This window comes from Macaca fascicularis, chromosome 20, assembly GCF_037993035.2.
Source record: "Macaca fascicularis isolate 582-1 chromosome 20, T2T-MFA8v1.1".
Lineage (NCBI taxonomy): Eukaryota > Metazoa > Chordata > Mammalia > Primates > Cercopithecidae > Macaca > Macaca fascicularis.
Genome location: NC_088394.1, coordinates 76996086 through 77018471, shown reverse-complemented (window position 1 = coordinate 77018471; position 22386 = coordinate 76996086). Strand labels below are relative to the sequence as shown.

General features: G+C 49.2%; 1 protein-coding gene and 1 non-coding gene across 2 annotated transcripts in view; both read left to right on the top strand.

Annotated features, from left to right (window-relative positions):
• Window positions 1-21081, top strand: part of LOC102121495 (polycystin-1-like protein 2) — a 105151-nt gene extending 84070 nt beyond the window's left edge. Inside the window, exons 35-43 of the mRNA XM_045381936.2 lie at window positions 1049-1234; window positions 4136-4463; window positions 6453-6586; window positions 8886-9013; window positions 10677-10837; window positions 11910-12120; window positions 15083-15184; window positions 15684-15815; window positions 20668-21081. Coding sequence (XP_045237871.2) covers window positions 1049-1234; window positions 4136-4463; window positions 6453-6586; window positions 8886-9013; window positions 10677-10837; window positions 11910-12120; window positions 15083-15184; window positions 15684-15815; window positions 20668-20829 — 1544 coding nt within the window. The 3' untranslated portion in view covers window positions 20830-21081. The remainder of the gene's footprint in view (window positions 1-1048; window positions 1235-4135; window positions 4464-6452; window positions 6587-8885; window positions 9014-10676; window positions 10838-11909; window positions 12121-15082; window positions 15185-15683; window positions 15816-20667) is intronic.
• LOC123570765 (U6 spliceosomal RNA) lies at window positions 18144-18249 on the top strand. The gene has a single exon (XR_006695008.1). It is a non-coding gene; the product is annotated as a U6 spliceosomal RNA (small nuclear RNA).
• Window positions 21082-22386: the final 1305 nt, after the last annotated feature.

Genomic DNA, 22386 nt, shown 5'->3' with positions numbered 1-22386 from the left:
ACGTGTTTGTCTTCACCATCATACCCTTAGCCATGCAAAGTGGCAAGTGCCCCATTTTAAAAAATGCTATTTAAGAAATAATGTAGCAAACACTGTTTTTTTTGTGTGTGTGTGTGTGGTTTTTCTGAGAAGGAGTCTTGCTCTGTCGCCCAGGCTGGAGTGCAATGGCGCGATCTCAGCTCACTGCAACCTCTGCCTCCTGGGTTCGAGCAATTCTCCTGACTCAGCCTCCCAGGTAGCTGAGACTACAGGCGTGTGCCACCATACCCGGCTAATTTTTACATTTTTGGTAGAGATGGGGTTTCACCATGTTGGCCAGGCTGGTCACGAACTTCTGACCTCAGGTGATCTACCAGTCTCGGCCTTCCAAAGTGCTGGGATTACAGGCATGAGCCACAGTGCCCGGCCTGCAGACACAGCTTTATGTGCCTTCTATTTTTTTTTCTTTTTTCTGAGATGGAGTCTTGTTCTGCCACCCAGGCTGGAGTGCCGTGGCGTGATCTCAGCTCACTGCAACAACTGCCTCCCAGGTTCAAGCGATTCTTCTGCCTCAGCCTCCTGAGTAGCTGGAATTACAGGCATGTACCACAATGCCCAGCTCATTTTTGTATTTTTAGTAGAAACAGGGTTTCACCATGTTGGCCAGGCTGGTCTTGAACTCCTGGCCTCAAGTGATCCACCCGCCTGGGCCTACCAAAGTGCTGGGATTACAGGCACAAGCGACCACACCGGCCAGTGCTTTCTAATAGTAACTGATCCCCTCATCACAGAATTGTTATTCCCATTTCATAGATGGGGAGAGCGAGGCATGGAGGGGTAGAGTCACTTGTGAAGGGCACCTGGATGAGATGTGGCAGAGCTGGGATTTGGACCCAGGCAGGAGATCCCATGGTCTGTGACTTTACTCCTCTCTGCTGCCTCTATAAAGATTGGTTCCATTGTCACCACAGGGGCAAGGGGCTGGTCTAGGAAGCCTTTCCACTTCTTGAACTGGACTGGGTGGGAGTTGTGGATCCTGCCTGACCAGGGGCTGTGCCTCCCTCCCCAGCATACCTGGGCTTCCTGTGGATGCTACTGCTCGTGGCCTATGGGCAGAGGGACCCCAGCGCCTACCACCTCAACAGGCACCTCGAGCACAGCTTCACCAGGGGCTTCTCAGGTGTGCTGGGCTTCCGAGAGTTCTTTGAGTGGGCCAACACCACCTTCGTGAGCAACCTGTATGGTCACCCCCCAGGTAAGTCCTGCAGCCCTGGGGCTGTGTCAGCCTCCTTGTGCCTTCTCCCGGCTAGGAACAGACGTAGAGCACTGTCAGCATCAGCGTCGTAAGAAAACCAGGCCGAGTGTGGTGGCTCACACCTGTAATCCCAGCCCTTTGGGAGGCTGAGGCGGGAGGATTGCTTGAGGCCAGGAATTCGAGACCAGCCTGGCAACATGGCGAGACCCTACCTCTACGAAAAATATAAAAATTAGCCGCATGTGGCCGGGCGCGGTGGCTCAAGCCTGTAATCCCAGCACTTTGGGAGGCCGAGACGGGCGGATCACAAGGTCAGGAGATCGAGACCATCCTGGTTAACACGATGAAACCCCGTCTCTACTAAAAATTACAATAAACTAGCCGGGCGAGGTGGCGGGCGCCTGTAGTCCCAGCTACTCGGGAGGCTGAGGCAGGAGAATGGCGTAAACCCGGGAGGCGGAGCTTGCAGTGAGCTGAGATCTGGCCACTGCACTCCAGCCTGGGCTACAGAGCGAGACTCTGTCTCAAAAAAAAAAAAAAAAATTAGCCGCGTGTGATGCCTCATGTCTGTAATCCCAGCAACTCAGGAGGCTGAGGTGGAAGGATTGCTTAAGCCCAGGAGGCAGAGCCTGCAGTGAGCCAAAACTGCGCCACTGCACTCCAGCCAGGGAGACACAGCAAGACTCTGTCTTAAAAAACAACAACAACAACAACAACAAAAAACAGAGAGAGAGAGAGAGGCTGGGCGCAGTGGCTCACGCCTGTAATCCCAGCACTTGGGAGGCCGAGGTGGGCAGATCACTTGAGGTCGGGAGTTTGAGACCAGCCTGGCCAACCTGGTGAAACCCCGTCTCTACTAAAAATACAAAAATTAGCCGGGTGTGTTGTCGCGTATCTATAGTCTCAGCTACTTGAGCGACTGGGGCAGGAAAATTGCTTGAACCTGGGAGGCAGGGGTTGCAGTGAGCTGAGATCATGACATTGCACTCCAGCCTGGATGAAGAAGTGAGACTCCGTCTTAAACAAACAAACAAACAAAGATAGGAAGGAAGGAGGGAGGGAGGGAGGGAGGGAGGGAGGGAGGGAAGGAAGGAAGGAAGGAAGGAAGGAAGGAAGGAAGGAAGGAAGGAAGGAAGGAAGGAAGGAAGGAAGGAAGGAAGGAGAAAAGAAAAGAAAACCTAAACACCGCAGGAGGAGTGGCTTACAACTGTAATCCCAGCACTTTGGGAAGCCGAGACAGGTGGATCATTTGAGGTCAGGAGTTTCAGACCAGCCTGACTAACATGGTGAAACCCCATCTCTACTAAAAATACAAAATTAGCTGGGTGTGTTTGTGCACGCCTGTAGTCCCAGCTACTCAGGAGGTTGAGGCAGGAGAATCGTTTAAACCTGGGAAGCAGAGATTGTAGTGAGTTGACATTGTGCCCTTGCATTCCAGCCTGGGTGACAAGAGTGAAACTCTGTCAAGAAAGAGAGACACAGAGAGAGAGAGAGAGAGAGAGAGAGAGAGAGAGAAACAGGAAGGAAGGAAAGGAGGAGAGAGGGAGAGAAGGAAGGAAGAAGAAAGAAAAAGAAAGAGAGAGAGAGAGAAAGAAAGAAAGAAGGAAGGAAAAGCAGAAGATGGAGGAGGAGGAGGAGAAGAAGAAGAGGAGGAGGAGGGAGGAGAAGAAGAAGAAGGAAGGAAGGAAGCAAGGAAGGAAGGAAGCAAGGAAGGAAGGAAGGAAGGAAACCAATCAATAACCACAGTATCAGATGCTATGAAGGAGAGACTCTCAGAAGGCTGGGTGTACACAAGCAGGGACTCTCCACCTCCCTTCCTCCGATGAAGAGTGGAGAACCTCCTAAGTGAGTAATAACAGAGCTTGAACCAGCTAGGCAAAAACAGTGTGCCAGGCAGAATGAACAACATGAGAAAAGCCCAGCCTCTCACGCCATGGGATACACGTTCTTGGAACCGCAGCGTGTTGTGACTCTTGTGTAGGGTGTGAGTTAAGGATCAGTGAGAAGCAAACCAGGAGAGATGAACAGGCCACATCGTGAAGGATCTCAGGAGTGAGTATCTCATCCTCGAGGAAATGAGGCGCCGTTGAATTTCTACATGAAACTGTGGCATAAATCTGTGGTATAGAAGGATCACTCTGGAAGCATCTGGAAGTTGGAATAAAGGGTGGGCAAGTTGGCTGGGCACAGTGGCTCACACATGTAATCCCAGCACTTTGGGAGGCCGAGGTGGGTGGATCACCTGAGGTCAAGAGTTTGAGACCAGCCTGGTCAACATGGAGAAACCTCATTTCTACTAAAAATACAAAAAATTAGCCAGGTGTGGTGGCATGTGCCTGTAATCCCAGCTACTTGGGAGGTGGAGGCAGGAGAGTCGCTTGAACCCAGAAGGCGAAGGTTGCAGTGAGCCAAGATCGCGCCATTGTACTCTAGCCTGGGCAACAAGAGTGAAACTCTGTCTCAAAAAAAAAAAAAAAGGTGGGGGGAGGGGGTGGGCAAGTTAGGATGCTGAGAACACAGGATGAGGGCTGGTGTAGGGACTAGGGACAGTGGTGATGGAGAGAAAGGGATGGGTACATAAGACATGGAAACAGTAGGATGGATAGGATGTAGTAACCACGGGATAGAGGATTGAGGAGAAAGGGCACAGGCATGTCCAGACTGATGATGGGGTGGTGGGGTTCCATTCCCTAAGAGAAGTTGCGCAGGACGCACAGTAGTTTCCAGTTGGAGAGATGGTGAGGTTATTTGGATAAATGTAGCCTATAGTTGGCCATAAACTTCTCTCGGCTGTCTCTATAATGGGTATGCTGAAGTTCACATTAACCTCGGGCCAGGGAGCTTGGAATGTGTTAAGATTATTTTGACTGCTAGATTTACCCACCTGGTTTTTCTTTTTAGGCTTTATCACTGATGGGAACTCCAAGTTGGTTGGCAGTGCCCAAATTCGTCAAGTGAGGGTCCGGGAAAGCTCTTGCCCTCTTGCCCAGCAGCTGCAGGCATCTCTCAACGGATGCCGTGCGCCATATTCCCTGGATGCTGAAGACCTGGCAGATTACGGGGAAGGCTGGAATGCCACCGCCCTCGGTAATGGCAGTAGCTTTCCCCACGCTTGGCAGTACCAGAGCCAGGACCAACGTCGAGGGTATCCCATCTGGGGAAAACTCACTGTGTATCGGGGAGGAGGCTACGTGGTCCCCTTGGGGACTGATCGCCAAAGCACGTCAAGGTAAGGTTGACTTGATTCATTTGTAGCTGAGTAAAGTCTTTTGCTAGAGTCCACATCTGCTTGGGGAATGTAGTCTTCAAAACAGGGCTGGACCAAGTTCATTCAGGTCCTTGTGGGAGGGCCTGGTGAATTCAGAATCATGCAGGTTGTATTTTCAGGTACCTGGGAACTGAGCCATCTCAGAATTGGAAGGAAAGTCTCTCTCTAGCATTCACAGCCTGGTTGCCTCTGCTAGAGCCTGTCCAGAGATGGGGAGCTCACTACCACTCAAAGCAGTCCGCCCTTAGGCAAGAGGGAAGTAGTTAAGGATCTGTCAAGAATTCTGCAAAGTCTGAGGTTTTACCCTAGTTGTAAGCCAACAAGCTAACCTGTTAACTGTTTCATGGATGCTGGCAGAAGACACAAGATTCCTGGGTCAGAGACAAAGGATTTTGTTACAGCAAAAGTCATAGCAGAACATTACATTGGTTTGAGTCAGTTCGCAACAAAGGGCCATGAAAGATGCCTGCTTGTGCCTGCAATACTGAGCCTGGGGCATTTGATGCTTTTGCAGCAGCAGAAAGAAGCCTGCTCTTTGTCCAAAGGAAGGCATCACCTCATCCCACAAGGTTGCACACTGCAAATACAGCCCTAAGAAGTGACTTGGCTAAAGCACAAGCACAGTCTTGCATTCCAAGAATACCCAGTAAGAACGTGCAGGGATGCTCAGGGTCCATGCAGTCTGACTCAACATGCCCTTGACACAAGAGACCTAGATTTGAAACCCTGGCACTGCTGGATTACAAGCTTGGGCCATCGTGCCCGGCCTTCTTTTTTTCTTGTTTTATTTTATTTTTTTTTTTTTTGAGACAGAGTCTTGCTCTGTTGCCTGGGCTGGAGTGCATTGGCGTGATCTCGGCTTACTGCAACCTCCACCTCTCAGGTTCAAGCAATTCTCCTGCCCCAGCCTCCTGAGTAGCTGGGATTACAGGCACGTGCCACCACGCCTGGCTAAATTTTTTGTATTTTTAGTAGAGACAGAGTTTTACCAAGTTGGCCAGGCTGGTCTCAAACTCCTGACCTCAGGTGATCTGCCTGCCTCAGCCTCCCAAAGTGATGAGATTATAGGCATGAGCCACCATGCCTGGCCCTTTATTTCTTTTTTTGAGATAGTCTCACACTGTCACCCAGGCTGGAGTGCAGTGGCATGATCTTGACACACTGCACCCTCTGCCTCCTGGGTTCAAGCAATTCCCATCTCAGCCTCCTGAGAAGCTGGAATGACAGGCATGCGCCACCATGCCCAGCGAATTTTTGTATTTTTAGTAGAGATGGGGTTTCACCATGTTGGTCAGGCTGGTCTCGAACTCCTGACCTCAGATAATCCACCCACCTCGGCCTCCCAAAGTGCTGAGATTACAGGCGTGAGCCACCGCACCTGGCCATGCCTGGCTAATTTTTGTATTTTTGTGTCTTTAGCGGAGACGGGGTTTCACCATGTTGGCCAGGCTGGTTTCAAACTCCTGACCTCAGGGGATCCACCCACCTTGGCCTCCCAAAGTGCTGAGATTACAGACATGAGCCACTGCACCTGAACTATGTTTCTTCTAACACCATGGCTCTCAAACCATAAAAAGCATCTGAATGCTGGCGGGCTCATCAAAACACGCATTCTGGGCTCCCCTGAGTTTCTGACTCAGCAGGTCTAGGGCGGGCCTGAGAATCTGTATTTCCAACAAGTTCCCAGGTGATGCTGATGCTGTTGGTGTGGGGACCACACTTCGAGAATCTCTGCTCTCATGGACAGGAGATGAGGGGTGCCACCACATCACAGCATGGGCTACAAAATGTGACCACTCCCAGGAGCAGCCCTGGTGGCCTGGTGGCCCAGGGAGCAGAGCAGAAGCAGAGGGAGAAGTTGAGACAGGAAGCTCTGGCCTCGGTCAAGGGGCTGTGGGAACATGGAGCCCCTGCAGGGTAGAAGTGCCGCAATGCCACTCTTTTCCGCAGAATTCTCCGCTATCTCTTTGACAACACCTGGCTGGACGCCCTGACCAGAGCTGTGTTTGTGGAGTTCACTGTCTACAACGCCAACGTCAACCTGTTCTGCATTGTCACGCTGACGCTAGAGACCAGCGCCCTGGGTGGGCAGCCTCGCCTGGGAACCCTCTGCGGGGCTCCAGAAGACAGACACTCCTTCCCCTGGGCTGGGGTTCCTGACCTACCTGGGTGCAGCCACCCCAGGGCCACAGCTCCAGAGCAAATAGTTGTTTAGTGAATCTAGGTGTGGGTCTTGGTTATCCTTGCAGCCATGAGTCCTGGGGTCCCCGAAGGCAAAGCATTAGGGTCCTCCACCCTAATTCTCCCCATCTTTCTGGCCTGTTGCCCAAGTTATCCTAAAAGAGCTTATTGAGAGTCCAAAGGCAGCTTATCCATTGCCTAATCCCGAGCTTCCCAGTCTGCTGGGGTTGGCGGTGGTGAGCTGGCAGTGATGGGCAAGGGAGAATGTGACCTGGTAACAGATCATATCAACTAATATAATATTTCATCATACATCAGCACACAGCACAAAGTACATTTTACATCATAATCCAGCACACATGCAACCAAGATGAAATGTTCACAAATAACATGTACTTTAACTCCATGAGGCCGGGCGTGGTGGCTCGCACCCATGATCCCAGCACTTTGGGAGGTCAAGGTGGGAGGACTCCTTGAGCCCAGGAGTCCAAGACCAGCCTGGGCAACATGGTGAGACCTGGTCTCTACAAAATTTAAAAAACAAAAAACTACATGTGATGGGCTCTCATATTTTGTCTTCTATTCTATTTATTCTTCTTCATGCCTCCTTTCCCCCTTTAAAATGCTGATCACAATCTACTAAAAACCAATTTATAGTCTGTTCAGCTAATGGTCGATTTACCTAACAGCCAACCTCCTCTCCATTGAATACCAAACTTTAAGAAAATATTAGATTACATTTTTAATTATGAAAGTAATATAGGCTGGGAGTGGTGGCTCATGCCTGTAATCCCAGCACTTTGGGAGGCCATTGCCGGTGGAGGGAAGGGGGCAGATCACCAGGTTAGGAGTTCAAGACCAGCCTGGCCAACATGGTGAAACCCCGTCTCTACTAAAAATACAAAAATTAGCTGGGCATGCTGGTGGGCACCTGTAATCCCAGCTACTCGGGAGGCTGAGGCAGGAGAATTATGTGAACCCAGGAGGTGGAGGTTGCAGTGAGCCGAGATCATGCTATTGCACTGCAGCCCGGGTGACAAGAGTAAGACTGCATCTCAAAAAAAAAAAAAAAAAAAAAAAAAGGAATATATATTTGTGTGTCTGTGTGTATGTGTGGTTTTTTTTTTTTTTTTTTAATTCAGAACTGTGAAAAGTGAAGGGCATTCAATTTCTGTTGTCATTCCCCATTGCTAATAGTTTCTTCCAAATCCTTTTTGGGTTTATTTGTGTATCTTTTTAAAAATTTTATTATTATTATTATTTTTTTTTTTGGAGATGCAGTCCTTCTCTGTCACCTAGGCTAGAGTGCAATGGCATGATCTCAACTCACTGCAGCCTCCACCTCCTGGGTTCAAGAGATTCTGTTGCCTCAGCTTCCCGAGTAGCTGGGATTACAGGGATTCGCCACCATGCCCGGCTAAGTTTTATATTTTTAGTAGAGACGGGGTTTCTCCATGTTGGTCAGGCTGGTCTCAAACTGCTAACCTCAGGTTATCTGCACGCTTTGGCCTCCCAAAGTGCTGGCATTTATAGGCATAAGCCACCACGCCTGGCTTTTTTTTTTTTTTTTTTTTTTTTTAGATGGTGTCTCACTCTGTCGCCCAGGCTGGAGTGCAGTGGCGCAATCTCGGCTCACTGCAACCTCCGCCTCCTGGGTTCAAGCGGTTCTCCTGCCTCAGCCTCCCGAGTAGCTGGGACTACAGGTGCCCGCCACCATGCCCGGCTAATTTTTTGTATTTTTAGTAGAGACAGGTTTCACCACGTTAGCCAGGATGGTCTCAATCTCCGGACCTTATGATCTGCCCACCTCAGCCTCCCAAAGTGCTGGGATTACAGGCATGAGCCACTGGGCCTGGCCCAAAATGGCTTTAAATGAACCAAGTGGGAGTCAATCGTCATTATATGGGCGGATGTGCTTTATCTAGAGGTGTCTGTGCCCAAAGGCCAACACCAAATGCCGAGGGGAGGGGAGGACCTTCCACTGCAGCCCCTCCGCCCCTTCTGGTGCATCCGCTGTCTTCGGTGTCTACCACGTGTCCACGTTCAGTCCTTTGGGTCTGAAATAACTTTGGTTTTTCCTTGGCCCCAGCCAGCCCTCAAGGGGTTGAGCTTGAGTCATCTGACCTGATGGCTCCTGGTCAGAAGCCATGGCTCTGAGAGAGCAGGTGGCCCCGAGTGAGCAGAACGCACTTTGCTCCCCAGGCACCTTCTTTACGCACACGGCCCTGCAGAGCCTCCGCCTGTACCCCTTCACCGACGGCTGGCACCCCTTCGTGGTGGCGGCAGAGCTCATCTACTTCCTCTTCCTCCTCTACTACATGGTGGTGCAGGTAAGGAGCATGCTCATAGCTCATGAGCAGGGTTTGGGGTGCAGGGATGCCTGGTGCCTCACCAACACCTCTCTCCTTCCTTGCAAGTGGGATAGGAAAGGGATTTTTTCTTTCTTTTTTTTTTTTGAGACAGATTCTAACTCTGTCACCAGACTGGAATGCAGTGGCACAGTCTTGGCTCACTGCAGCCTCCACCTCCTGGGTTCAAATGATGCTCCTGCCTCAGCGTCTTGAGTAGCTGGGACTACAGGTATGCACCACCATGCCCTGCTAATTTTTGTGTTTTTAGTAGAGATGGGGTTTCACCATGTTGGTCAGGCTGGTCTCGAACTCCTGACCTCAAGTGATCTGTCTGTCTTGGTCTCCCAAAGTACTGAGATTACAGGCGTGAGCCACTGTGCCCGGCCTGTTTTCGTGATTTTGCCCAGGCTGTCTCGAACTCCTGGGCTCAAGTGATTGTCACTCCTCAGCCTCCCAAAGTGTTGTGGAGTTGTGAGCCACCACGCTCAGCAATTTTAAAAATTATTTATATATATTTTTATTATTTTATTTTATTATTTTTTGACACAGAGTCTTGCTCTGTCACCAGGTTGGAGTGCAGTAGTACGATCTCAGCTCACTGCAACCTCCGCCTCCCAGATTCATGCCATTCTCCTGCCTCAGCCTCCTGAGTAGCTGGGACTACAGGCACCCGCCACCACTAATTTTTATATTTTTAGTAGAGACGGAGTTTCGCCATGTTGGCCAGAATGGTCTGGATCTCTTGACCTTGTGATCCTCCAGCTACAGCCTCCCAAGTGCTGGGATTACAGGCATGAGCCACTGTGTCCAGCCTAAATTATTTAGTTTTAATTGTGGGAAATATACATAACATAAAATTTACCATTTTAACCACTTTTAAGTGTTTAGTGGCATTAGGTCCACTCACATCATTGTGCAACTGTCACTACCGTCCGTCTTCAGAAGGATGAACTCTTTTCATGTTGCAAAACTGCAGCCAGCCCGGTGTGGTGGCTCACACTTGTAATCCCAGCACTTTGGGAAGCAGAGGCGGGCAGATCACCTGAGGTCAGGAGTTCGAGACCAGCGTGGCCAACAAAGTGAAACCCCATCTCTGCTGAAAATACAAAAAGTAGCTGGATGTGGTGGCATACGTCTGTAATCCCAGCTACTCAGGGGGCTGAAGCAGGAGAATCGCTTGAACCCGGGAGGCAGAGGTTACATTGAGCCGAGATGGGGCCCACTGCACTCCAGCCTGGGCAGCAGAGTGAGATTCCATCTCAAAAAAAAAAAAAAGAATTTCCTGGGGTTTAAATACCTTCTAGAGGTTTCCATTGGTTAGTCGGTGTACGTCTTATGTAAATGAAGAGGTTAAAGTGGAGTTACAAAGTCATTTACTCGGGGTACACCCTATGTAAATGAAGAGGATATTTCCTGTCACAGCTGAAGTGTTTCCATTTGATTTTGTTCTTATGTTCCCTGCCTCCAGGCCCTATTATCCAACCTCAGTGGGTCTGTGCACAAGGTTGGGGAGAGGCCCGGGCACTCTGTGCATGGGGGCCAGAGCTGGGGGAGCCTCCCGCCAGAGGGCCCTCTGTGGTGGGGAGGGAGCAGCCCTGGGGATGGGGGCAGTCATGGCCACAACCTCACGTTCCTTTTCCAGGGCAAGCGCATGAGAAAGCAGACGTGGAGCTATTTCCGCAGCAAGTGGAACCTTCTGGAGCTGGCCATCATCCTGGCCAGCTGGAGTGCCCTGGCGGTGTTTGTGAAGAGGGCTGTCCTGGCTGAAAGGGATCTCCAGCGCTGCCGGAACCACAGGGAGGAGTAAGTGGCTGTCTCCTCAGCCCCCAGCTCCCCATACTGGCCCCTCTTCCTACAGCTCTGTTTGAGGCCCGGGGTCAGAAGGAGGTTTTGGGATGCTGTGGACACTCAGGGGATAACGGGGCACGCCTAGCAGGCATAACTCTAGCTGCCACCTAGATTCAGGTGTGGGGCCAGCTGCAAGTGAGTACGATTGGAGATGACTCAGACAAAATAGAACATCTTGTGCAAATCTTCCCAAAACATAGGGCCATGTGGCATCCTGCTTAGGCTCCTCTTGGCCTCTGGGGGAGGCCCTTTGCAAGTATTAGGGCCCCAGTAAGCTCACCTGTAATCCCAGCACTTTGGGAGGCCGAGGTGGGTGGATCACGAGGTCAGGAGTTTGAGACCAGCCTGGCCAACGTAGTGAAACCCCGTCTGTACAAAAAATACAAAAATTAGCTGGGTGTGGTGGTGTGCACCTGTAATCCCAGCTACTGGGGAGGCTGAGGCAGGAGAATGACTTGAACCAAGGAGGCAGAGGCTGCAGTGAGCTGAGATCATGCAAGCCTAGATCAGCCCTAGGACCAATGGAAGGACACTAAATGTCCACTATGTGGTAGGCAGGATGTATGCACCTGAGGAAGCATCATCAGAATTGATGAAGGTCAGTGTTATCATCGCCTCATTTAACAAAGACATTGAGGGCAGGCACTTAGGGTGTTTTGTTTTCAGAGTCTGGCTTCATCATCCAGGCTGGAGTGCAGTGGCGTGATCTCAGCTCACTGTAAACTTTGCCTCCTGGGTTCAAGCTATTCTTGTGCCTCAGCCTCCCGAGTACCTGGGATTACAGGTGTACACCGTAATTCCCAGCATCCTCCTCCTCCTCCTCCTTCTCATCATCATCATCACCGCCCTGGGGGAACTGGGACGCCTCTCTTTCCCAGACCTGTTTCTGGAACTGATAGCCTATGAGATGATGATAAAACTAATCCCACCTCCTGAAATGCCGATCAGTGTAATCTGGCATCCAGATGAGTTCCAGCTGAACTGCTCAAGGTCTCTGAGACGCAGCCATCCCATTTTGATCCCACAGAGCCGTCAGCTTCAGTGAGACAGCAGCAGCCGATGCCGCCCTTGGCTACATCATCGCCTTCCTGGTACTCCTGTCCACAGGGAAGCTTTGGCATCTGCTCAGGTTGAATCCCAAAATGAACATGATCACGGCAGCCCTACGCCGTGCCTGGGGCGACATTTCAGGCTTTATCATTGTCATTGTTGCCATGCTCCTGGCTTATTCCATCGCGGTAAGTATCTGCTTTGGGACAAGCTTGGGGCGGGTCTCTGCAGAAGCCAAGGCTAATTGGTGGTGGGAAGTGGACAGTTAGGGTTAGGGAGACCCTGGGAACCCAAGGAAGGTGGTGGCTCTTCTGAGTACAGGGGCTGTTCGCTGTGAGCTCATGCACCAGTCATCTCAAATGGCAAAGGCTGGAGAGCTCAGGTGGGTAGGGTGAGGAGGCATAGATAGGCTCTAGTGCTGAAATGCTCCAGGTTCAGGAAGAATTCCTTTCTGCTTCTAGACCCCTCCTGGATGTGCCAGTTCTCCTGGCTTCCCAGCTGGTCAGAAGGCACAGGGCTAACTCCTAGACACACACAGAGCACTGCTGCCATGCTGGGGGATGGATGGGGCCACCACGTCCTTGAGTTGGGGCAGAGGTGGGACGTGAAGGTAGATACATCCACAGGCCATGCCAGTGCTTGTTGTCCAAGACGTGACTCGTGAACTTGGGAGGGCCGATGCCACTTCACTCAGCACTTTAACAGTGAGAGCACATTGACAAGCATGGCCCTGTGTGACCAGAAAAACATAAATGAAAACATGACATTGTTTTGTTTTATTTTGTTTTTTTGAGACGGATTCTTGTTCTGCTGCCCAGGTTGGAGTGCAGTGGCACGATCTAGGCTCACTGTAACCTCTACCTCCCAGGTTCAAGCGATTCTCTTGCCTCAGCCTCCTGAGTAGCTAGGATTACAGGTGTGCACCACCACGCCTGGCTAATTTTGTATTTTTAGTAGAGGCAGGGTTTCACCAAGTTGGTCAGGCTGGTCTCGAACTCCTGACTTCAGGTGATCCACCCACCTTGGCCTCCCAAAGTGCTGGGATTACAGGCATGAGCGACTGTGCCTGACATTTTATTTATTTTTATTTATTTATTTTTTTGAGACAAAGTCTCACTCTGTTGCCCAGGCTGGAGTGCAGTGTCACGATCTCGGCTCACTGCAACCTCTGCCTCCCAGGTTCAAGTGATTCTCCTGCTTCAGCCTCCCGAGTAGCTGGGGCTGCAGGAATGTGCCACGACACCCAGCCAAGGTTTGTATTTTTGGTAGAAACAGTGTTTTACCATGTTGGCCAAGCTGGTCTCAAACTCCTGACCTCAGGTAATCTGCCCACCTCAGCCACCCAAATTGCTGGGATTACAGGCGTGAACCACCGTGCCCAGCCAAAAACATTAAATTTTCAATTCTTTTTTATGATAATGTGAGAAACAAAGACCCTCGTACATCCTGGCCTCCACCACCTCCTGATGTCCTTCTAAATACGCCCTGTACTGCCCACCGTGTTCCCATGCGAGCCCCGGCCTTCCACTCATCTCTGGCCTTTAGCACAATCCTGGCCCACACCCTACCCCAGGGCCTTCCCCATTCTCACCCTGGCTCCATCCCGTCTCTTGCCTTCCACTCCTTCCCAATCATCCCATCCACCAGCCCATCACATCCTAGTCCCCACTCCACCCCAACCCTCACCCAGCTCTGCCTCTCTGTCACCTCAGCCCTGACCGCCTTCCATCCCCGGCGCCGCCCCATCTTCCTCTCCCACCCTCGGAAACAGGTGGGGTGCACTGACGGAGTGGTGGGGGTGAGTTCTGGAAAGCTGGAGTCTGTGATTTTGGTGAAAGCTCCCGTCCAAACCCTAATGTGGATTTCTTTAGCCCTCCATGCAGTGTCTGGGCTGCAGGGACAGTGCAGTGTCCCATGGGACCAAAAGTCACCAACTCAGAGCCAGAGCCAAGGGCTGCTGGGCCTCCCTCTGACACCGCAGCCCTGGGAAAGTCTTGGGAGTGGGGAGTTGTGGTGAGGGAAAATGTGGTGAGGGGAGGGCCTCCCCCAGGCAGAAGCCCATCATCCGTTCAACCCAGTTCCCCAGAGCGAAGAATTTGGAGCCACAGAGTGCCCAGTTTCATTGCCAGGTATTTGGGCCACATCTGGAGAACACAGCCAGGTGGCTTAGCAGGTGCCTGCGTGAGTCCCAGAGGCACCCTGGGCACTCCCTCATCCTGATGCACACAAAGATGGGCATCATCAACAGGCCGTGGACACAGCAAAGGTTCTGGACAAGGTCATCCAGGCAGCACTTCCAGAAACATGACACACACATGCACACACATGCACATGGATGCACACGCATGCACATGTGCACACATACACACGCCCACGTATACACATACACATGTATGTGCACAGGCGTGCACATATATACACACATGCACACGCACACATAAACACATACATACAAATATACACACATACATATGCGCACAAACACTACACATGGATACACACATACACATATACACATGCATATGCACACACATACACATATATACACATACATACACACAAGTGCATATGTGTAGATATTGATGGTCACAGGCATATACATGTACACTCTCACACAGACACATGTGTGGCCTTGCACGCACAGACCCACAGAGAGAAACACATGCATGCCATATAGAACCAGTTGTGGACCAGGTGCGGTGGCTCACGCCCATAATCCTAGCACTTTGGGAGGCCAAGGCGGGTGGATCACCTGAGGTCCTGAGTTCGAGGCCAGCCTGACCAACGTGGAGAAACCCTGTCTCTATGAAAAATATAAAAATTAGCCAGACGTGGTGGTGTGTGCCTGTAGTCCTAGCTACTTGTGAGGCTGAGGCAGGAGAATCGCTTGAACCCACGAGGCGGAGGCTGCAGTGAGCTGAGATCGAACCATTGTACTCCAGCCTGGGTGACAGAGCAAGACTCCGTCTCACAAACAAACAAAAACCAGTTGTGTATGCACACCCACTTGCACACCCCTTTAGGTACAGTAGCTTGACCAGCCCGGCCAGGGCTGTGGCTGACACAGACTACCCACCCCACTGTGAAACAGCAGGTTTTGTGCTCCTTGGCAGCCTCCTTCCCTGTTCATGAGAATTCTTTCCATGACAGTCGAACTTAATGTTTGGTTGGAAACTCCGTTCCTACAAAACCCTCTTTGATGCGGCAGAGACGATGATCAGCCTTCAGCTGGGAATCTTCAACTACGAGGAGGTAATGGGGTGAGGGCACAGGTGCTGCCATCTACACTGAGCCTCTATGAAGATGAGAAAAAGCACTCCCTGCCCACCCCACCCCGTGCCATCCCTTGGGCCCATGACCTGGCAAGCATCGGGCAAGTTTGGACAAACAGAAATGCTTTCCCTCCCCTAGGTGGACACCCCTGCTAGAGCCCTCAGCTTGCCTTTGGGACCCCTGCTCACAGAGGAACATCGGGCACTGGCTACTCAGGGGAGGGCTGTAGAGGGGTCTCCCAAAGGAAACACCCCCTACCCTGGGCAGAAAGGGCAGCATCTTTGGAGGTGGCAGCGGTGGAAAGTGAAGGCCTGCCCATTCCCTCCTTGCCCAGCTCTCTCAGCCTCAAGCAGAGGGGACCTTCCTGGCTCCAGGCTCTGCCTAGCTCTGAGGACCGTTTTCCCTCTGAGGGTTTCCAGTAGGGGAAGTGGCTGCTGGGACCCAGGACACTCGATGACCCTGGCTTTCTTTCTGACAGGTCCTGGACCATAGCCCAGTGCTTGGCTCCTTCCTCATTGGGTCCTGCATCGTTTTTATGACATTTGTGGTGCTGAACCTGTTTGTCTCTGTCATCCTGGTGGCCTTCAGTGAGGAGCAAAAATACTATCAGGTGAGTCGCTTTGTCCTATTCCTGATCAGCCATTGATGCTGAACTATGAAGAGGCTGGAGCGGCATTAGACTTTAGAGGACTTGAGAGATCATTGTAGCTCAGAGCCTTCATTTCACAGGAGGGGAAACTGAGGCATAGACGGAGGACATTAATTCTCCAAAATCACAAGCAAGTGAGGGCCAGGGCTGGTGTCAGAGCCAGGCCTCCTGATTCCCAGTTTGGGACTCTGTTCACAACACCAGCGACCTCCACCCTGAGTGCACCTTAGAATCACCTGGGGCCTTTTGGAAACAACGGCTGCCCCACCAGAGACCAACACCAACAGAGACCAACACCAACAGAGGAGACCAATACCAACAGAGACCAACACCAACAGAGACCAACACCAACAGAGGAGACCAATACCAACAGAGACCAACACCAACAGAGACCAACACCAACAGAGACCAACACCAACCAAGGCTAATAGCAACAGAGACCAACACCAGCAGAGACCAACACCAACAGAGGAGACCAATACCAACAGAGACCAATACCAACTGAGACCAACACCAACAGAGACCAACACCAACAGAGACCAATACCAACAGAACCTCTGGGGTAATGAGCCAGCCCTTGGTATGTTTGAAGTCTCTTTGGGAATTTTTTTTTTTTTTTTTTTTTTGAGATGGAGTTTTTGCTCTTGTTGCCCAGGCTGGAGTGCAATGGCACAATCTTGGCTCACTGCAACCTCCACCTCCTGGGTTCAAGCAATTCTCTTGCCTCAGCCTCCCAAGTAGCTGGGATTACAGGTACCTGCCACCACACTCAGCTAATTTTTTTGTATTTAGTAGAAACAGGGTTTTACCACGTTGGTTAGGCTGGTCTTGAACTCCTGACCTCAGGTGATCCACCAACCTCGGCTTCCCTAAGTGCTGGAATTACAGGCGTGAGCCACCACACCCAGTCCTCTCTTTGGGTAATTTTAATGTTAATGAACAGCCAAGGTTGAGAACGTATACTGCACTCCAAAACCTCAACCCACGTCTTCATGGCTCAGAGGGCAGCAAGCTGGGCACTCATGGTCAACCTCACATCCATTTTTTTTTTCACAGAAAAAAAAATACAAATTTTTATTTCTACTAAACTCTCTAACACAGAACACTTTCTGACCAAATGTGTGGAGATTTTCACCAAGCAATTCTCCAGTTGGCCTGCTGAACTCCCTGCAGGAAGAGGGATATGAGCACATAGACTGCAGATTAATAACAGCCACCAGCACCACCCACAGAGCACTCTCTTCACAATGGAAGTTGTGCTGAAGGCTTTGCACATTTTATTTAATCCTCACAACAGCTCTGTGAAGTAGGTATAATTATTCACAACTTACAGAGAAGGAAACCAAGGCTCACAGAGTTGAAATCATTTACCTAGAACCACAGAGCTAGAAAGTAGGAAAGGTGGAATTTCAACCTGGGTCTGTCTGACTTGGATGTATGGTTTTGTTTTGTTTTTTTCCTGCCCTTCTGGAGGTATAGCTGTGTGAAGGGTGACATATTATGCAGCTCACCCTTCCTATCCCAGTTGAAAGGTTCTTTCAATCTGTATGCCTAAGCCAGGTGTGGTGGCACACACCTGCAGTCCTAGCTACACAGGAGGCTGAGGTGCGAGGATCACCTGAGCCCAGGAGGTGGAGGCTGCAGTGAGCTGTGATCATGCCACTGCACTCCAGCCTGGGTGACAAAGCAAGATCCTGTCTCAAAAGAAAAAAAAGGAAAAATCTGCATGTCTAACAAAGAAACCCTTAAGACACTCTTCTTTGAATTTTTCCATTTCTATACAAGAGCAGCAATTTGGTATTGTTGTTGTTTTTCTAAATTGCAAAAGATTTCTTAAAGGTGACATACTCCATCATATTAAAGGATCATTTTAAAGAGTTATTTTTCCTGGAAACCAGGAAATTATTGCCCACAGGATTCAAGAATGCTAAGAATGCTGCCCCTCCTCTGTTGCTAAATGGTCTCTGGTACACTTGTAATGTGTGTCCCCGATCTGTGTTTGGAAAGGAAACACAAATTTTTACTTCTACTAAACTCTCACTAAACACAGAACACTTCTGTGACCAAATGTGTGGAGATTTTCCCCACACACCAAGCAATTCTCCAGCAGACACCAACTGAGTATCTTATACCGATTGGGCATCCCTAATCCAAAAATCAGAAATCCAGAATGCTCCAAAATCCAAAGTTGTATGCATGCTCACATGAGGTGACACGTGGAAAATTCCACACATAACTACTTAATACAAACTTTGTTTCATGCACAAAATTATTGAAAATACTGAGCCAGTGTTCACTCAGCAGCACATATGCTAAAATTGGAATGCTACAGAGAAGATCAGTGTGACCCCTACGCAAGGAGGTCATGCAAATTTATGAAGTGTTTCATATTTTAAATTTTAAAATAAAAAAAATATATACTGGGCTGGGCCCAGTGGCTCACGCCTGCAATCCCAGCACTTTGGGAAGCTGAGACAGGAGAATCACTTGAGGCCAGGAGTTCAAGACCAGCCTGGGCAATATAGCAAGACCCTATCTGTACAAAAAATACAAAAATTTGCTGGGCCTGATGGCATGTCCCTCTTGTTCTAGCTACTGGGGAGGACAGCTTGAGCCCAGGATGCAGTAAGCCATGATCACACCACTGCTCTCTAGCCTGCATGACACAGCAAGACCCTATCTTTAAAAAATAAACAAATAAGAATTAAAAATACACATTGTATAAAATGACCTCCAGGCTATGTGTATAAGGTGTATATAAACATAAATAAATTTCCTCTTTAGTCTTAGGTCCTATTCCCAAGATACCTCATTATGTACATTCCAAAATCTGAAAAAAGTCTGAAACACAAAACACTTGTCATCCCAAGCATTTTGGATAAGGGATACTCAACCTGTATAACAACTATTTACATAGCATTTACGTTGTGTTAAGTATTATAAGTACTTAATGGTACTTATAGATGATGACTTAAAGTACACAGGAGAATGTGTGTGGGTTATATGTAAATATTATGGCTTTTTTTTTTTTTTTTTTAATCAGAGACTTGACCATCTGAGAATTTTCTTGTGACCTGCCCCTTCCTGAAGCTATCTAGGGGCCTGCCCTAAGTCACTCATTAGCAAAAACTCAGGTGTCATGAAAGAGGGCTCATTATGAATAGCAAAAGATACTCCTGTTAGTAAATTCTAAGGGTTTCAGGAGCTCTGTGACAGGAACCAAGGTCAAAGACCAAATATGGTTCATATTATACCACAATGCCTTTGTCCTGCAAAAAGATTTGATATATCAAAAACAATTTTGTGGCATTGGGGAAATATTTCCATTTTAGCAAGGAAGCAGAGAGCATTGCTAGGTCTGATGCCCAGGTACTCCAACTGTACCTTAATTTGGAGATGCAATTAGGTAGCCAGAGTGGGTTCCTTCTACCAGAAGACTCAACTCATCCATTGTAAATAAATTATATTTTTAACAATGAAGATATATTTCACATGCCATAAAATTAACCATTTTAAATCATACAATTAAATGTTTTTTAGTATATTCACAGAGTTGTGCAAACATCATCACTAATTCCAGAATATTTTCTTTTCTTTTTTTTTTTTTTTTGAGACAGAGTCTTGTTCTGTCACCCAGGCTGGAGTGCAGTCGCGTGATCTTGGCTCACTGCAACCTCTGCCTCCCGAGTTCAGGTGATTCTTCTACCTCAGCCTCCCGAGTAGCTGGGATTATAGGTGCCCACCACCACACCCAGCTAATTTTTTGTATTTTTAGTAGAGACGGGTCTTACCATGTTGGCCAAGGTGGTCTCGAACTCCTCATCTCAGGCAATCTGCTAACCTCGGCCTCCCAAAGTGCTGGGATTACAGGTGTGAGCCACCACAGCTGGGCCCAGAACATTTTCAATACCACAAAGAAGCCCCCTACCTATTAATAATCACCTTCCATATCCATGCCTCCAGCCCCTGGCAGCCACTAAACTACGTTCTATTTCTTTGGATTTGCCTATTCTGGAAATTCATATTCATATAAATGGGCTCGTACAATACGTGGCCTTTTGTGTCTGGCTTATTTCATTTAGCATCATGTTTTCAAGATTCATCTATGCCGTAGCATGCATCCACATGTCATTCCTTTTTACGGCTGTTTAACTTGTTAAACGTGCTGTTTAACTTCAGGGTCAGCCGCCCAGCCGAGGCTTACTCTGCGCTGGCTTGGGAATTTGAAATGTTGCCGTGAAAACCCAGTCATCCTCAACAGAGAGGAGGAGGGACCCCCTGAGGATAAAGGATGGAGCACACACCCTTGGGATTCCTAGAGGGAGGCCTTCCCACCCTAAAAAAGCTCTGAACAGTGAAGGGACCTAGGTTGGGACCAAACCGGACAATAAAACTGATTTGAGCTGGGCACGATGCAATGGCTCAAGCCTGTCATCATCCCAGCACTTTGGGAGGCCGAGGCAGGCGGATCACTTGACGTCAGGAGTTTGAGCCCTGCCTGGCCAACATGGTAAAACTCTCTCTCTACTAAAAATATAAAAATTAGCCTGGCTTGGTGGCAGGCGCCTGTAGTCCCAGCTACTCAGGAGGCTGAAGCAGGAGAATCGCTTGAACCCGGGAGACAGAGGTTGCAGTGAGCCAGATTGCGTTACTGCACTCCAGCCTGGGTGACAGAGCCAGACTCCGTCTCAAACAAAAATAAAAATACATAAATAAACAAATAAATAAATAAAAACTGTGATTTCCCCTTAGACAGAAAAACCCCCAAAGAAGATGGTTCTGTGTACATTGCTTGGTTCTTTCTCTCTTGCAGCTATCGGAGGAAGGGGAGATCGTAGATCTGCTGCTGATGAAAATATTCAGTTTCCTGGGCATTAAGTGTAAGAGAGAGGAGCCTGAAAGCAGCAGGGAGCAGCCTGGGTCCCTGTCCCAGACTCGCCGCTCTCAACCAGCACAAGCTTTGCCCAAGGTCTAAGCTGTTCGTTCACACGCCACCGTCTATGAATGGGGACGCCCAGGGCCTCGGACCCGCACTTACCAGTAACTCTGTAGTCTCTCTAGGTCATAGCTTTTGTGTCCATTGAAGAATTACCAAGCCCAGCAAGTAAAAAAAATTAGAATAACAGAGACATATATAAAATTGCCAATACTATGAGAGCTTCTTTGTTCAAATGTATTTCCTCTTATTAGGAATAAAACAAATATTACCTGGAGTTTGGGAAAACAATTTCCTCCACAGACTAATTATTTCGTCTTTTTGGTCCATTGGGGATTGCTTTTGAATGATTCTAGTTCAGGGCTTCTCAAACTGTCGGAGAGATGCTAATGGATGCTGTATTAGTTTCCCAGAACAAAGTGTCACAAACTGAGTAGCTTAAAACAACAGAAATGTATTCTGTGCCGGCTCTGGAGCCTGGAAGTCTGCAATCAAGATGTTAGCAGTGGCCGGGCGCCGTGGCTCACGCCTATAATCCCAGCACTTTAGGAGGCTGAGGCGTGCGGATCACTTGAGGCCAGGAGTTTGAGAGCAGCCTGGCCAACATGGTGAAACCCTGTCTCTACGAAAAATACAAAAATTAGCCAGGTGTGGTGGTAGACACCTGTAGTCCCAGCTACTCAGGAGGCTGAGGCAGGAAAATCACTTGAATCTGGGAGGCGGAGGTTGCAGTGAGTCTAGGTGGCACCGCTGTACTCCAGCCCGGGTGACAGAGCAAGACTCTGTCTCACAAAAAAAGAAAAAAAAAAAAAAAAAAAAAGAGAAAGAAAAGAAGGAAAAAAGATGTTGGCAGTGCCATGCTCCCTCTGAGGGCTGTAGGGAAGAATCCTTCTTGCCTCTTCCAGCTTTTGGTGTTGGCCAGCAAGCCTTGGTATCCCCCGGCTTCTAGATGCATCACTCCCAGATGGGAAGAAGCTTGCTGAGAGCCTGTGTTCCTTCTCCTCTTCTCAGGACAATGGCCATATTGGATTAGGGGCCCATCCTAGTCAAGGGTGACCTCATCTGAACTAATTATAATACATCTGCAGGGATCCTGTTCTCCAATATGGTCACATCTGAAGAACTGGGACTTAGGACTTTGGCATATCTCTTTAGGAGCCACAATTCAATCCAGAACAGGTGTCATTCCTCCAAAAATATCTCTGGGTCAAATAAATATGGGGAATACTGGGTTATAAAAGTTTTCTGTTTTTGTTTGTTCGTTTAAGATAGGGTCTCACTCTGTTGCCCAGGCTGAAATGCAGTGGCATGATTTCAGCTCACTGCAACCTCTGCCTCCCGGGATCAAGTGATTCTTGTGCCTCAGCCTTCCCAGCATCTGGGACTACAGGCACACAAAACCATGTCTGGGTAATTTTTGCATTTTTTTGTAGAGACGGGGTTTCACCATGTTAACCAGGCTGGTCTTGAACTCCTGGCCTCACCTGATCTGCCCACTAGGTCTCCCACAGTGCTGGGATTACAGGCGTGAGCAATTGCACCCAGTCTATCGTATTGTTATAAGAGGAAAAGATGTCTATCAGCTCAAAGAGATGT